Source organism: Pteronotus mesoamericanus, unplaced genomic scaffold, assembly GCF_021234165.1.
Source record: "Pteronotus mesoamericanus isolate MK-2021 breed Mesoamerican mustached bat unplaced genomic scaffold, CSHL_Meso_final scaffold_476, whole genome shotgun sequence".
Taxonomy (NCBI): Eukaryota; Metazoa; Chordata; class Mammalia; order Chiroptera; family Mormoopidae; genus Pteronotus; species Pteronotus mesoamericanus.
Window position 1 is genome coordinate 3,513,689 of NW_026555318.1, and position 13,429 is coordinate 3,527,117.

The window sequence follows — 13,429 nt, forward strand, 5'->3', positions numbered from 1 at the left end:
CCCATTGGGAAATAAATGTCCCAATGACTTGGCTGGTTCTCCTTGCCCGCAGAAGGTGCAGCAAAGTTGCAGCAAGATCAAGACCATGTTAACTGTGTTGTTTGATTATGGAGGTGTTGTCCATCATGGATACACCCCTCCAGGCCAAACAATTAATAAGGAGTACTACCTCAATGGTCTTCTTGGTTGAGAGACGCAATACGATTAAAACAGCCACAGCTATGGGCAGCTAGTGATTGGCAGCTTCATCACAACAGCATGCCCACTCATGTATCCCCTATCATGCAGACTTTTTTGGGGAAACATCAAATCACTCAGGTGACTCAGCCCCACTGCAGCCCAGATTTGGTGTCCTGGGACTTCTGGCTTTTCCCAAAACTAAAATCATCTTTGAAAGAGAAGAGATTTCAGATTGTCAGCGAGATTCGGGAAAATACGATGGGCAACGGATGGCGATTCCAACAAAGTATTTTGCAGAGTGTTTTGAACAGTGGAAGAGAGATGCTGGGAGAACTGTGTGAGGTCCCAAGGTGCCTGCTTTGAAGGGGACTGAGGTGTCATTGTCCTGCATACAGTGTTTCTTGTATCTTCTTCAATAAATGTCCTTATTTTTCATGTGACGTGGCTGGATACTTTCTGGACATACCCCATATAAAGCCTGTTCATATATACTTCCAAAATCATATTTTTAAAAATCCACCCTGGCTGGTGTGGATCAGTGGACTGAGTGCCGACCTGTGAACCAAAGGATCGCCAGTTTGATTCCCAGTGCAGGGCACATGCCTGGGTTGCAGGCCTGGTCCCTGGTAGGGGGCTTGTGAGATGCAACCACACATTGATGTTTCTTTCCCTCTCTTTCTCACTTCCTTTCCCTCTCTAAAAATAAATAACTAAAACCTTTTTTTAAAAAAAAAATCCAATGTTTTAACTTATTTTTACTTATGTATTTTCAATCTGTAAAGAAAAATTTTTAATTTTTTAGAGAAGGGGAAAAGCGGGAGAAGAGAGAAACATTGATGGATGGGAGATATATTGCTCGGTTGCCTCTTGAATGTCCCCAACGGGGGACCTGGCACACAAACCAGGAATGTACTTTGACTGGGAATTGAACAGGTGACCTTTCAGTTTGCAGGCCGACACTCAGTCCACTGAGCCACACCAGCCAGGGCTGTATCTTCAGTCTTAACACTGAAATGTTTATTAATTTTGATTAACAAGTGAAGTTCTTAAAATTTTCCCCTTCAGTGTAAACTTACTTGGTGTGCTGCCTATTTTAAACAAAGGTTTGTTTCTGTGCTTAGAAAAGGGATAGATGATTAGGTATCTCAAGGATTTGAACTATGCAAGTGCCTCTTATTGAATGGGGAAGAAATTAATTCACCTGACTGCATAGCCTCTGTAGTTTTCCCGGGGTGGTTGGCATTGAATTAAACTCTGGCTTAAAAAAATTTATGGGCAGAACTTTCCATGTACTTACAATGGCAGTGACCTGTTTGAAAGTTCTGATACTGTGGAACGGGTGATATTTCTAGTCCCTGTCCATGCAGTTATTAGTCTAAGAAATAACTTGACTATATTGGTTGCATTAGAGGTGAAGGGAGCTGAGTCTACTTATTACCATCAAATAAAATGTGCAGCCCTGTCTGGCGTGGCTCAGTGGATTAAGTGCCAGCCTGTGAATCAAAGGGTTGCTTGTTCGATTCCCAGTTAGGGCACGTGTCTGTTTTGCGGGCCAGGTCCCCAGTAGGAGGCACACAGGAGGCAACCACACATTGATAATTCTCTCCCTCCTTTCCCCTCTCTAAAAATAAATAAATAAAATATTTTTTAAAAATTAAATAAAAATAAAATGTGCAAAATGTGCCTAAATACTCAAATAATCTATCAGACCTATAAAGCCCATTTATTGAAAGATCTCCACTCGGGGATGAATAGGATAGGCGTGGGATGTGCTTTTATACTTTCAACTTGAAATATATTCAGAATACTTTCTGATCCCAAGTAGATCAGAATTGCAAGTCTAATTTCTAATATTTTAGTTTTAAGCAAATCCTGTTTAAAAGATTAAAATGTTCTGAAAAATATTAACTATTTAAGACACTGTATCTCAAAATGCACTCCTTTAACCATCTTGTATAAGGGTTTCCTTCCTAATAATGTAAAAGCATACTTTGGGTTTTCTTTTCAACTAAATGACATTAAGGTCCCTTCTCATTCTAAATATTCTGTGAACCTGTGCACACTATAAATCATATATTTCTTTGCATACAAAATGAGATACTTTGTGCATTTTGTCTATTTCATAAAGGGTATGAGACAAAGTAGGGGTTCTGAAATTTTCATGATAGATACCTTGACATTTTCATGTCATGGCATACTTTTAAGAATTTATACTAATATGTATATTTGATGAGAATTAGCACCTGTTTAACACAAGGGAGCTCACAATAATTCAGCTTTTACTATGGAAAGAATTCTCATGAAAAGAGAATCAGACTTCTTTTAAAAAAACAGTTGTTGAGAGATGGAGGAGGATTTTTTTTTTAGTAATTTAGGAAACAGGCAGGATAAAAAATAACTTTAATTCAAAGTATATTTGAAATGGGTGTTATGGTGCCACCTAGTGGACTAGTGTAACAGGTTCTCCTTGGGGGAAAAAAATGCTTCCTGAAAGCATTTTTCATACCGAGAGTACTAGACCTGAAAAGGACCTTAGAAATTGTCTGTCCACCCCACTCATTTTACAAATGAGGAAACTGAGACCTGGAAGGGTTAAGGGCTTAGTCAAGATTACACAGCTAGTTAGAGGCAAACTGGAACTAGAACCCAGGTCTCCCAAGACTTCCTACCTATTTTACTACACTGCTGCTCAAGAGTCCAAAAGAAAGGAAGAGGAAACTAGTAGCTGTGATGGGGTCTCCAGACAATAGTCAGTGTTAAATCATCAGGGGGTGAAAATGATTGAGAGTTTGTAAATTAAATTGTCTTGGCAAGGTATCTAATATACATTTGTAGTTCTAATTTTTAAAAATATATAATCTTGTTTCTGGTTATGAAGAAAGATTTTATATATTAACTGTGAATGATTTAGAGACTAGAAAAGCAGGAAGAAGAAAACAAAACCTGTAATTTTAAAATATGAGGTCACAAAAATAGCACATATGATACCTTATTTTTGATTTGATAAAGTACATATAGTAGTAACGATTTTTTTCAAAGATTTTATTTATTTTTAGACGGAGGGGAAAGGAGTAAGAAAGGGAGGGAGAGAAAGGGAGGGATCAATGTATGGTTTCCTCTCTTGAGTGCCCCCTACTGGGGACCTGGTCCACAACCCAGGAATATTCCCTGACTGGGACTTGAACCAGCGACCCTTTTGTTCACAAGCTGGTGCTTAGTCCACTGAGCCACACCAGCCAGGGCTTGGTTTTATTTCTTTATGCTTCTCTATTTTCTTCTATATTCGGCATGTGCTGCTAACTGCAGTTTTAAATGTAGTGAAAGCCCTGGCCAGTGTGGCTCAGTTGATTGGGCATCATCCTGCAAAGTGAAAGGTTCTGGGTCAATTCCTGGTCAGAGCACATGGCTGGTTTGCAGGTTCAGTCCCAGTTGACCCATGTACAGGAGTCAACTAATCAGTGTTTCCCTCCCTTTCTAACTCCCTCCCTTTCCCTCTTTCTAAAAAATAGATAAAATCTTTAAAGAAATAAAAATGTAATGATGTGTAATGCCACTCATCAGAAACCAGTATTAATTGATGCTATCATTTTGACATGTTTCCAGGGTTTTTTCCCCCTTCACATTACTTTTTTTTTAATTTAAAATAATTTTTCTTTGTTTCTCTCCTTTTTTCACTTAATATATCAAGAATATGTTTATGTCATCAAACATTCTTAAAATGCTATTTTCAATAATGCATCATATATTTTTCACTTGAAAAGTATTCTTATGTTAATTTCATACCCTGCAATCTTAGCCAATGAGAATGTAGAGCAAAAGTTTCATCATATTGGGGAAGAAGGTCTTATAAGCATATGCATAACTTCCCGGAGTATTAACTATCTGTGTCTTTATTTTTTCACTGTAGCTTCACAAACAAGCAGATATGCAGGAAGAGAAAAACAGAATTGAAAGAGTCCTTGGGGCTACTTCTTCACCTGAATTGATTCAAAAAGTCCTCACATTTGCACTTTCAGTAAGTTAAAATGAAAACTACTTTTAGAGGGAATTGTTACTCACTGATGTATGGCAGATGTCCTTGATTCAGTATCTTCTTGATTTGTCTTAACCAGAGAGTAAGGCTTCCTCTTAGTCTAGGAGAGTGATTTTCCACCTTTTTCACCTCATGGCACACATAGCTAATTACTAAAATTTTGTGGCACACCAAAAATATATTTTTTGCCAATTTGGCAAAAAAAAAAAAAATAGGTATAGTTTTGTTTCATTCACACTGGTGTCTATTGTTGTATTTGACTGTTGTCATTTTTTTATTTGACAATCTAAGGGAAAAGAGGTCAGTGCCCCTGACTAAATAAATAGTCAGGTATTGCATGTTTTAAAAATTCTTGCAGCACATCAGTTGAAAATTGCTGGTCTAGGAAAACTGGAATGAGCTTGTTACTGATCTCTATATTTTCCTCTAACGGTGAGAGTCAAAATAGTTGGGAGAGGAAATATACTGGAAAGCTGACTTATTCCTGTGCCTACTTTCTGTCTCTTCCCTTTTTTACCCTGTAGAAGAAGCCCAAGGAAGTATCTGTTGAACGGCCTGTCTGTACTTATCTCAATGCCTCATTCTCAAGTTGGATGATCTTTAGGTTAAATGTCCCCTTTGTTGGAAGCTTCTAGTGCCAGTTATTCCTAAAACAGGGAACAAGTATCTTCAGTGCAACTACTTGGATACCTCAACAACATTTGCCATTTCTGGCACCAGAAGGTGTTTTGGATACAGTAGACTTTTAGTTCTCTTTATATTTTTAGGAAGATGTACGTCCACAGGACACTGTATCAGTAATTGGTGGAGTAGCTGGAGGCAGCAAGCATGGAAGGAAGGCTGCTTGGAAATTTATAAAGGACAACTGGGAAGAACTTTATAATCGATACCAGGGAGGATTCTTAATATCCAGACTAATAAAGGTATGTGAAGATTTTTATTTCGAGTAACTTGCTCATCATGGATATTATTGAGAGACCTTCATGATTCACTAGACCCATAGATTATGGTCTTTGCTCTTTAAGAGTTTACTTAGTTATTAGCTTTATTAAAGGGCTTCTCCATCACCCATCCTACACCCTCTAGAACAAACTGAAGTTGGGAGAAAATAGAATAGTTTTTAGGGTGAATGAAGTTTGTTCCAAGCCTCTTTTAGTTGCACTTACTATTTAAACCATTGTTTTTTCCAGCTATCAGTTGAGGGGTTTGCAGTTGATAAAATGGCTGGAGAGGTTAAGGTAAGGAAACTACTGTTAACTTCTCACTTTTCAATCTAGTAAACAAAAGCACTAACCATGCTATAATCATAGCATGTTGGGGTAATGTACTTTAGTGTCTCCTTTTTTTTTTTTTTTTTTTGCTTGGAGAAAGACAGCTTAGGTTGATTCTTTAATGCCTGAAGAATTTAGAGTTGGAATCATCTTTGAGGGAGCTGAAATATGGTTCAAAGAATGTGAAACTTGGAATCAGTTGACCTGGGTGTAAAGCTCTGCTCTGCTCTGTGTTGGCTGTTTGACTTCAAGTTTTTTAACCCCTATGAGTTTGTCTCTTTATCTGTAAAATGGGGTGATGATAATATTGTTACTTAGATTAAGTAACATTATGGGGCTGGAACAGAGTAGGTTCTTGATAGTAGTTCTTTTTCTCTTTCTAATAATCTATTTAAGTGGCTATGTAGGAATTCTCCCTGTTAGCCTTTAAAAGATTAATAATCAGTATGGTAGTAAAGTTCAGCATTTGGGGGAGAATCTACACTGTTTAGGAAATCTTAACTTTAAGCCTTCCGTTGCATTTAATTATGAAGTATTTATATAAAGTGTCATTTTCACTCTCATTTTTTCAAAGGCAAGGAGGTTATCAGATGTGGATTTGAAAATTCCACACCTGGTTCACTCTCTGAGTCATTGGCAGGAATAAGGTTGGAAGATTTCAGATCTTGAGAAAACAGTGAAAGATTTGATCTCTGCCTTCATTTAGTATGGTGCATTGTATTATGGAACCAATTTATTGTCAAGATAAGTACTCTGAAGGAGAAATACATATAATGGGTTTGGAGGGGCAGGCAATGGCCAAGCCAAGGCTGGTAAGATAGGTAGGTAGAAGCCTGACCATGGAGGACTTTATAGGCCATATTAAAATTTTCCAAAGTATGGAAAGGCCTTGAAGGCTTATAAACAAAGGAACAACTTGATCTGATTTGTATTATAAAAATTTCAGCCTGGCTGCAGCGTGGAAAATAGTTTGAAAAGGGGAAAAAGAAGATGTTGGGAAGCTAACCCTTCAAGCAAGAATGATATATAGTAGCTTGGAGGAGGTGGAGTAATTAGAGAGATTTAGGGGCCTAATTTTGTTAATCTTTAATTCAACAAATATTTACTGAGTGGTTTCTCTGTGTTGTGCACATATCTGGAGGCTGGGGAGAAAGTCAAGGATAATTCCCAGGTTTCTCTTGTATAAATGGTAGTGTTGTTACACAAGTGAGTCTTGTATCTTACTTGGGCCCTAAGAATTTTAACCATGATAAGGAGCCTTGGAGCAGAAGCTATTGTCATCTATGTAAATAAGGTTATTGATTTTTAAAGGTCTAGGCTTAATCTGATGAATTAGTCATTCTCTCTTTTAGTAACTGCTAGTTCAAAGAAAAGACCCCATCCTTTTGCTGGTTGGTATTTAAGAGTTGGCTTTGTTTTCTGTGAAACCAGATAGACTTCATTAGAAAATGAATTCAATCTTGAATCAGTAATCATTGTAATAAATTATAATAAAATCAGGGATAGTTTTATTGTATGAAAAACGTGAGTCAGTGGAGTATTAAATTATTAGGGTATAGCAGCAATGTAAGCTTCTTGGTTTTATCATCCCTTACAAATCCTTATTTGAAGCAGCCAAAATATGTTGAGTCCTAACTACTCTGTGCCAAGTATTATGCTGGTCATTTATATGGGTTGTCTCTTTAATCTTCTGGGCTAAATATTTTCTCATAGATGAGAAAACAGACGTAGAGCAGTTAATTAACTCAAAGTCATAGGCTAGTAGTACATGATCGAGCCTAGGTTCAAGTCTCTAGCCTTATTCCAAAGACTAGATTAACCACTGGTCAGTGAGCCTAAAAGAAAGGTTGTTAAGTGCTGCCTCTTTACTATTAACTTTTGATTAGGTTTTAAGCATATAATACTTAGGGGAGAATTCCCATAGGCAGGTTCAAGGAGCTGCTGCTTTTCTTTTTGCCTAGGAGTCGCAGTGCTAAATTGTCAAGAGTGAAGCTTATGAATCCTTTATAGACCAGTGGGTGTTTTTTCATGACCTGTGGAGCTAACCTCTTACCATTGCTAGTAATGATCCTACATTCTGAATTGTTTTATATCAGGCTTTCTTCGAGAGTCATCCAGCTCCTTCAGCTGAGCGTACCATCCAGCAGTGTTGTGAAAATATCCTACTAAATGCTGCTTGGCTAAAGCGAGATGCTGACAGCATCCACCAGTACCTCCTTCAGCGAAAGTCCTCGCCACCCACAGCGTGAACCCTGAGCATGCCGCCACTGCGGTTCTGCTGCTTCGCTGCAGGGATAAGGTGGAGCTACCGAACAGCTGATTCATATACCAAGAATTTGGAGTCTTCTTTCAAACCAGTGGGGGTTGGACAATGAATGTAGTTAACTGGTTTCTGCTCACACTCCAGAATTAAAATCTATTGAAAAAGGAAAATCAGCAATTCAGAAAAAAAAAAAAAGAACATAATAAAAATAAAAATGTAAATATGATAGTAATAAAATAGAGCATAATGAAACTGTGAAACTTCCTGAAGCCTTGTCAGTGGTTAAAAGTATTTAACACTCTCCTGTTAATGACAGATGTTCTGTTTTTATAACGTACCAAAAGGAAACTAGAGGCTTCTGGGTGAAAAGGATTTTTGTGAAGTGGGTTCTGCAAGCAGCCTACACGCCAAGGGTAGTGTCCATTGCGGGGAATGGGTAAACACGAAAGGCTGATAGCTGGTATAACATAGGCAGAATCTGTGCATAATTCCAAGTGGGTTGGGTTTTTGTTTTTGGGTTTTTTTTTTTTTTTTTTTTTTTTTTGGCATGGGGACTGATTAGGAAGACATATTTTCCTGCATAACTCAATCCAAACCAAGGATTGTAGTTTTCCTCCTTGCCTTCCCTTCTGTGTGACCCCTTGGCCAAAAAAAAAAAGAAAGAAAAGAAAAACAAAAGAAACGACCTATCCTGGTCTGGGTTTTTTCCTCCCCTTAGTTCCACCCCCAGCACCCATCCCCGGTGTCCTTCTCAGAGATAAATAATAAGGAAACATCTTTTATAGCCACATTAAATAAGAGAAACTGATATACATTATTATTTTTCTTTCTTTTTAAATGACTTTTAAGAACCCTGAAAGGCATATAGGTGAGACAATAGAAATGAAAAGGTTTTCAGCCAGACCTTTCTGAAGGAGTTATTCTGCTGAAAATGGTCTTAGTTGTCTTAGGCCAACTGTGAAACCTCTTTATGACAGTATCAACACTGGCTTCTTCTGGTTCATTTTGGGCATGTAAGAAGTCAGTGGTAACTGCTATAGGGCCTGTATATTAGTGGTAACTGGTAAAAAACAGCAACAAAGACTATAAGCCTGTGGTGTGCCACTCTTTGGTTCAACAGTGTATCCTACTAACAAGCCTCACCTATCTAATCCAGTGAGTTTTAACTCTAAGTCTCATTCCTTTCTCTGTCCCTATGGTTCTTCCTTTTTTTCCCTTTTCCTTTTATTTTTCTTTTAAAAATATTTTTGTGTTATTAACAGGAATTCATATTTGGTGTGGCTTAACTGTATTTCAGAAGGTCATCAGATTGTGAGACTGCTTCCTTGAAACATTTTTGTGCTATTGTTTTAAAAAAATAATAATTAAAAAAACAGTTGGCGTTAATAAAAATGTCAATGTGAAATTGATGTCCTGATTTCTTTTATCTCTTTGATAAGAAACTGAAAACTTTCCTATCATTCAGTAGGATTATAAATTTTACTACCATAGGATTTTTCGAATCTAAGAAAATCCAGTTCCTAAATTCCTAATGAATAGTACCTAAACAGAAAAACCCTAAGATTCCTTCTAAATTAGTTCTGGATTCTCAAAAACCTTAGAACTCCTTGGAGTGGACATTCAGCAGTTGAGACCATCGAGGCTTCCTTGTAGAATAGCTGCGCTCGGGGCTTTCCTGTCCAGGGTGTCCAGCCTGCGTGATGCCCAGGGTGGCTGTCAGTGCGGCCCAACACAAAATCATAAATTTACTTAAAATGTTCTGAGATTTTTTTGTGATTATGTTTCACAATATATTTCATGTGTGGCCCAGGACAACTCTTCTTCCAGTAAGGCCCAGAGATGCCAAAAGTTTGGACACCCCTGCTAGGCTGTCTAGGCATGTGCTTAAGGTGCCTGCAAAGCAGAGCCACAAAAAAAAAAAAGACAAAACTGAGAAGAATTCTGCTTTAATAAAAGAACTTAACCAGAATTTCTGGGGAGTCTCCTTCCCTCTCTATCTATTTTCCCCTTCTCTCTCTCCCTCCACCTTTCTTCTCCCCCTGTCCCCCCCGGGGGTAGGGAAGTTCTGGAAAGAAAATATTTTAGTTTCAGTATACATGCAAGTTTTGTGTATAATAATTTAGTAGTTTGAATTATGTTGAGGGAGAGGTTGTGCCGAATATCTTCCATTTTTCCTTCAGAACTACTTCATCCTCTTCTGGGCCCCAGGAGTTGACCCACATGGATGACATTAACAGGCTCCTTTGCTCTGTCACTTTAAGTTGTGTTGATCCCATTACCATAGTAACACCCTCAGAAGATCAAAAGGCATGAGAAGAGGAAGGTCAGGGAATTTATTCTCCTGCCTTCCTCATGGCTAGCTCACATGGGTTATCTATGTCCCTCTACCAAAGACCATGACTCCTATTAAGCAGCCCTCTCTAGCTTCTAGCTCCTTCTCTTTGCCCCTTAAAATCCAGGGACAGAAAAGATGACTTTTTTTTACTAGCTCTGGGTTGTTCCATATATTCCTTGTTGGTTTCCCTGAACTCTGCCCATGTCTTTGTAAATAGTCTCTTATTAAACCTTCTTCAAGTCACCCAGTTTGAGTGTGTTCTCTTTTTTCTACTAATATCTTGACTGATTTGGGCACCATAGTCCTGATCTTTAAAGGTCTTAATCCAAACTTTTTTGAGTCAGGTGTTTTAGTTTATTGTCTTCCAAATAGCTCCCTATCATAGGTAATATACTTTACAGATGAGAAAGCAGGCTCAGAAAAATTAGGTAAAATAGTTAATACTGCAAATAACATTCAGAACCAGTGGTTAACCCAAGCTTGACAGTGTCCAAGACCTGTGTTCCGCCAGCTAATTGTCAGGTTTCCACAATTAGAAGACCATATAGTCAGCCTCTACCCAGGCAAAGGCTTTAAACATATTTAATGATTTGCCTTGTCCCTAATATTTCTTGGTTTAAAATTTTAGTGGAAATTAGAATGATAAAAAGATGAATGTGTTCACACTTGCTATAGAGAATTTTATTATTTTTTAGTAATGTAAAGCAATGAAGCCTTTTGGGAACAGTGGGCAGTGGTGGATGAATCCTTAACTGACAATTTCTAAATATGGCTCTCTAGTGTGCAATTTGAGAGTTTTAAGAGGAGTTCTATAGCTTCAAATAAATCCCTTCTATTGTATTATGCAAAAAGGTCCTAGAATGTTATGAGAAAGACTTGGAGCAATATTTGTAGGGTTAGTGATATTTTTCTCAGCAAGTCAGAAAAACAAGCTTTTGGCAATATATAGAGCTGAATCTATACTTACAGACAGCTGATTATTTTTGGCTGAATAATAACTTACCTAATGTACGTTTAGCATTTCAGAATTGTTTTTGATTTATTTATAAAACTGTCTTTTGTGAGTGCAAAATATCCAACCAAAATGGACTGTGCCTTCTTGTGCCAACCCCAGTGCATGCAAACTGGTCAAGGTGTTTGGGTTCAAATGCAAGAGTAAGACAGGACAACCTGGTGTTAATAAATCACTAGGCCAAACAACTGCTTTCTCTGGGAAGCCAAATCAGAGGATTGGTGGTTCTACCAGTACGTTTGAGGGCAAATGTGATAGATGGCCTTGCTGAAGGAAGAAAAGTCGATGGGGTTGTTACTGCCATTTGTAAAGGACTCTGATTGCTCCTGCGATTCTATTGCTGGTATCTGGCAGCTCTAGCTTTCGCTATTGAACTTCTGGTTCCAACATTGGGGTGAAATTAGCAAGATAAGGGGCATAGCTTACTATCATAATCGGCTTTCTTGGAAAAGTTGCCAGCAGCTGACAGACATTATACACCAGTCAAGATGACAACTGGGAAAAAAAATCTTGCTGTAGTTTAGCTGACCATACCAGTACGGTTCTCTTGAGACACCCGCCTTCCCTCACACCCCACCCCTCAACCCACTTTAACCTTTATCATCAGCTTAACAAATTGTGCAGGTATATTACATTACACTGCAATTTCAACCCAGTCCCATGTATTAGGGAACTTACATATACTAATCTTACGGATATTCTAAAAAAGTTGAGAAGAAAATTATATACCGAATGGCTGATTGTTTAATGGGAGAAGTCTCAAAACAAGAACATTGAAAACAAGATAATAGAGGGGAGTTTATAAGAACTACAAGACATTTAAAATTTTTTAGATGAATGAGATCACTGCTTTTCTAGTAGGTCAGTTCCCTCTTCTATCAGTGGAGCACTTGAAAGTTACAGGGGATGTAAACGGGGTGTTGAAGTTAATGCTGTTGCCTTTACAAGTGTAAATTAGTGTCTCCTCTCACTTCATTTACAGAAAAAGAGTACACAGACTATCTCTACTGGATAGACAGCGAAACAGTACATGACATGTAAATCTTTTGGCTTCCAGGTCTGGTCTTCTCTCCCTGCCCTTGCTGACACTCTTATTCCCAGCAAATGAAAGGTTTTAGACCTGTCTGTCCAAAAACAGTATATATAACATAGCCATACGCAGCTATTTGAGTTTAAATAAAATTTAAAAATTAAGGTCCTTAGTTGGACTAGCCACATTTAAGTACTCAGTAGCCACATATGGCTAGTGGCTCCTATATTGGGCCACAGATACAAATCATATCCATCACTGACATTCTATTGGACTACCTACCCTGTTCCATACATAGCAAATGCAAGTGTATTTGTTGTGTAGAGTAGAAAATTGTTACATGTTTTCTTTACCAACCTCATTGTAATTTTCAATTTATCTAAGAACACTATCACTAACCCCAATCCACTTTAAATTTTATTCATGTCTGTTCACCAATATAATACACTTCCACTTTCCAAATTTTGAAGGGGGGAAAAAAATAGGAAGTGACTATCCCTTCTTAAAAAGCCACCTCCCAAAGACAGTCATGATGAACAGATAAGTTCAGAGCATATTCTTCCAGTTACATTTTTACAATTTAACTTAGCATTCAATTATTTTTAGTAATGGAGATAGGCTGTGCCCGCTTTGCTTATTCCCCTTTGTAACCAGCACCACACATTTCAGTCTTTGCCTCATGAAGCTGTGTGCCAGGCTCAGACCTGCAACCCTGACATCACGCTCTCTCATGAAGCTAATCTCCAGAAATGATTGGAGAAAAGTAAGAGTTGGCAAACGTATACCCTGAGAAGTACTTCTTGCTTCGAATCATTGATTCGTGAGCCCTGGCTGGTGTGGCCCAGTGGATTGAGCGCTGGCCCGCAAACTGAAAGGTGATTGATGTCTCTCGTGCATTAATGTTTCTCTCCATCCCCCCTGCCCGCCCGCCAAAAAAAAAAAAAATTAAGTTAAATCTGTTTAAAAAATTAAAAAAAAAATAGAATAATTGGTTCATGGAAGTTTTCTAGCCTGACTGGTCACTGATGCCTGATGTTAAATGCCCATTTTGTGGAGTGCACACATTTGAGGAATATAGTTTAAGCTCCTGGCTCAGCTGAAGTGGTTCATGTAATGAATTCACTCAATGTTCTTTCCTCACGGAGATGTGAACTGCGCTGTATCTGGAACATTTACAACCCTATACAGTGCTGCTTGGGTGTTTAGCTACAAACTTTAGTTATTATCACTATTAACTGGATTTAGGAAGTTATATGGTGATGGATTTCATAAAGGCTTTGGTGAGGAGAGATGTAGTTCGCTTGA

At 38.1% G+C, this 13,429-nt stretch overlaps 1 protein-coding gene across 2 annotated transcripts in view; it reads left to right on the plus strand.

The window, feature by feature from the left end:
• Positions 1 to 8,276, plus strand: part of NPEPPS (aminopeptidase puromycin sensitive) — a 63,707-nt gene extending 55,431 nt beyond the window's left edge. For both annotated transcript variants that reach the window (XM_054593734.1, XM_054593735.1), the window contains 4 exons: positions 4,088 to 4,195; positions 4,981 to 5,136; positions 5,404 to 5,451; positions 7,581 to 8,276. In XM_054593734.1, coding sequence (XP_054449709.1) covers positions 4,088 to 4,195; positions 4,981 to 5,136; positions 5,404 to 5,451; positions 7,581 to 7,733 — 465 coding nt within the window. In that variant the 3' untranslated portion in view covers positions 7,734 to 8,276. The remainder of the gene's footprint in view (positions 1 to 4,087; positions 4,196 to 4,980; positions 5,137 to 5,403; positions 5,452 to 7,580) is intronic.
• Positions 8,277 to 13,429: the final 5,153 nt, after the last annotated feature.